Source organism: Quercus lobata, chromosome 4 (assembly GCF_001633185.2).
Source record: "Quercus lobata isolate SW786 chromosome 4, ValleyOak3.0 Primary Assembly, whole genome shotgun sequence".
Classification (NCBI taxonomy): domain Eukaryota; kingdom Viridiplantae; phylum Streptophyta; class Magnoliopsida; order Fagales; family Fagaceae; genus Quercus; species Quercus lobata.
In genome coordinates, this window is record NC_044907.1 from 7,842,927 (window position 1) to 7,845,632 (window position 2,706).

Sequence of the window (2,706 nt, forward strand, 5' to 3'; positions counted from 1 at the left end):
TGACATTTGTAACAATTGGTGGAGTTTTTTTTTTTTTTTTTTTTTTTTTTTGCAACACAGGTTTCAACTCACTTTGTCTTGCACTAAACCAAGACTTCATGCTCAATCTTTTGCGCATGTTGCACATGCTTTTTTGAACAACATATACATAGGTAAGTTACTTATTCAGTTCAAACATCTTGGAAAAGGGACAATTTCTTCTTTCTTTTTTCTTTTTTTTTTCGGTGTAAATCACAAACGTTTCCGTACATAATGAAGGATATAGCCAAATTCTACTTAATATATATATGACTAAATTTAAATATAACCCATTGATCTAGCCCAACTTAACCTAAGTCATGTGAGTTGGGTTGTGTTGGTTTCTACACATGTAATGAGTTAGGAATTTCTCTTTGGAAAAAACCCTTCAATCCAACCCGACTTGGAAAAAACCCTTTGATTTAACATTCAAGAATTTTTTACTTTATGTTTGGTCATATTCATGCAGGTGCTGCAAATGGAAGTTCTAATGTGAAGTACTTCACGATGGACATTCCAATTGAGTTAAATGATGGGATGAAAATCCAAGTATCAAACAAAATGATGGGATGGTATTATGAAATCAACTCATTCCTACAACAATCCAAGAATTCAAACTAAAATAAAAATAAAAACGTGGTCATGCAATTGAGGGAAACGAAAATAAAAGCATGTGTGGTGCATTTGAGGGAAATGTGCTTGGCCCGTAGTCATAAGAATTGAGGGAAACGTGGTCATAAGAATTCAAACTAAATTAACCAAATACCTGCTCGGCCCGTAGTGTAGCCAATGACGCCCGGTACGCAGCAAGGACGTGTGTGGCATGCTTTGCAGTGCATTTTGGCCCGCTCTACAATGCATTTTGGCCTACTCCACCTAGCAAACATGGGGTGTCAACAAATGCTCATTACTGAACCTTACATTTAACAAACTTTGCTTTTATATTTCACATCCATATACTAAGCATTGATAAGTTTCTTTTGTTTGTTAGTTTGGCATATTTTTAATTATATGAAAGAGACAAATAAAATGTAATATACTGTTACACATAAATAATTATTCCTAAGAGACACTTAGCTTGAATAATGAAAACTCAATGAACGTACCTAATGGCAAGGGGCCCTAAGTGCACTGGCGGTAGAGGCGGCCTCAAAACAAGGCATAGTTGTGGGAACCTTGAATAGGCCCATAGCTGCACCAACAAGAGTGCTCCTCCAATCTGCATCGCACCCTTCTTCGATGCACCACAATGTTGCCTATAGAGCCAGGCCAATGCTGCATTACCCCAACTATACCGTCTCACATTGCTGATTGGGTTGAGCAACTGCAGAGGCACTAGTGAGACCCGGTCCATAGACTTGTCCATGAACAAAAGGGCCCCCATCTGTACAAGTAGGTGGTAGTGGGCATGTTGCTGCACGACTTCGTCACCAGCGTCCGTAGCTAGGGGAGCGGCAAATTGTGCATCAAGCCAGTTGTATTTTATTCTCGCCCTAGCAAAGGTAGACATGTTTGAGTTTGGTATCGCAGGCAGAGGTTTATGGCCCAACAACTTTTCGCACAGCACGCTCCATTCATAGTCTGTCCTTCCAATGACAGGCAACCCATCCACCAGAATCCCCAGCATCACCTCGATATCTTGCAAGGTGATACCCATTTCTCCATAGGGTAAGTGGAACGTGTGTGTCTCCGGACGCCACCGCTCGACCAAGGCCGTGATCAAGGCGTGGCCGACTTCCATATCAGGAACCTTGAATAAACCAATCAAACCTGCTGCATCTATGTATTGCATGATACGTGGGTCTAGCCCACCCTATGGCAATACACATTTACAGCGTCGAACCTTTATCATGCCAGAAACCTCCTGCACATGGATGAGTATTGTGTTAGCTAGTGTACACGAGGTAATTATAAAACAGACATGTATTAATAATACTACTACATACCTCACCAGCAGCGCGCCTCCAAAGTGGACTTGACCGATGATTCGGCTGCCGGGTCAACTGGGTATCCACGTCGGGTCCAGGCTGCACTCTATCTAGTGCCTGCATATCTAACATGGCAGTAAATAGATTGTTAGCAATTTTCTAACAAATAAACCACAATTAATATAAAATAAAAGCATGGATTCAGTAAGACATATTATGACCCCAACAAGATTGTCAACATCACTTTTTAAAGCTTAAATAAATAAGAACTTGCCATAAAAAAAATTATTTAAAAACTATTTAAATCACTTCTTAAAGCTTAGGGTAATTATTAATAAACTATTTAAGAAAATTTAAGTTATAACACCACTTTTATGAGAAATATAATCAACCGTCATAAAAACAAAATGCTTTTTTCTTGTCCTCTACAAAGTCCCTAAAAATGTATCCAAAATCTAAGAAAATTTTTAAGTGCTCCTAAAATACGAAGAAATGATACCCCCTCGTCTCAAATTTATTATGAACCCCACCATGAATTTAAAAAAATGGACTCCTCAATGAATGTGAGAACAACACCCTTTTCTTTGCTCTGTTAACTTTTTCCTTATTACTTTTGTGCATCACCTAAAATATTTGTGCACCTAATAAAGAGGACCAAATTGATCAAGAAAAACGGATCAAACATATATGCCTTAAAAAAATTGCCAAGAAACAAAATCCATAAAATAAATTGAACAAGTGACAAGATAACATTCAAACA

The 2,706-nt window shown here is 38.4% G+C and overlaps 1 protein-coding gene across 1 annotated transcript; it reads right to left on the reverse strand.

The window, feature by feature from the left end:
* Positions 1-1,111: 1,111 nt before the first annotated feature.
* Positions 1,112-2,078, reverse strand: LOC115984497 (serine/threonine-protein phosphatase 7 long form homolog). The gene is made up of 2 exons (XM_031107519.1): positions 1,965-2,078; positions 1,112-1,831 (listed from the first exon to the last, which is right to left on the reverse strand). Exons 1-2 carry the CDS (start codon positions 2,076-2,078, stop codon positions 1,112-1,114), a joined length of 834 nt encoding a protein of 277 aa, XP_030963379.1.
* Between the last annotated feature and the right edge of the window lie 628 nt (positions 2,079-2,706).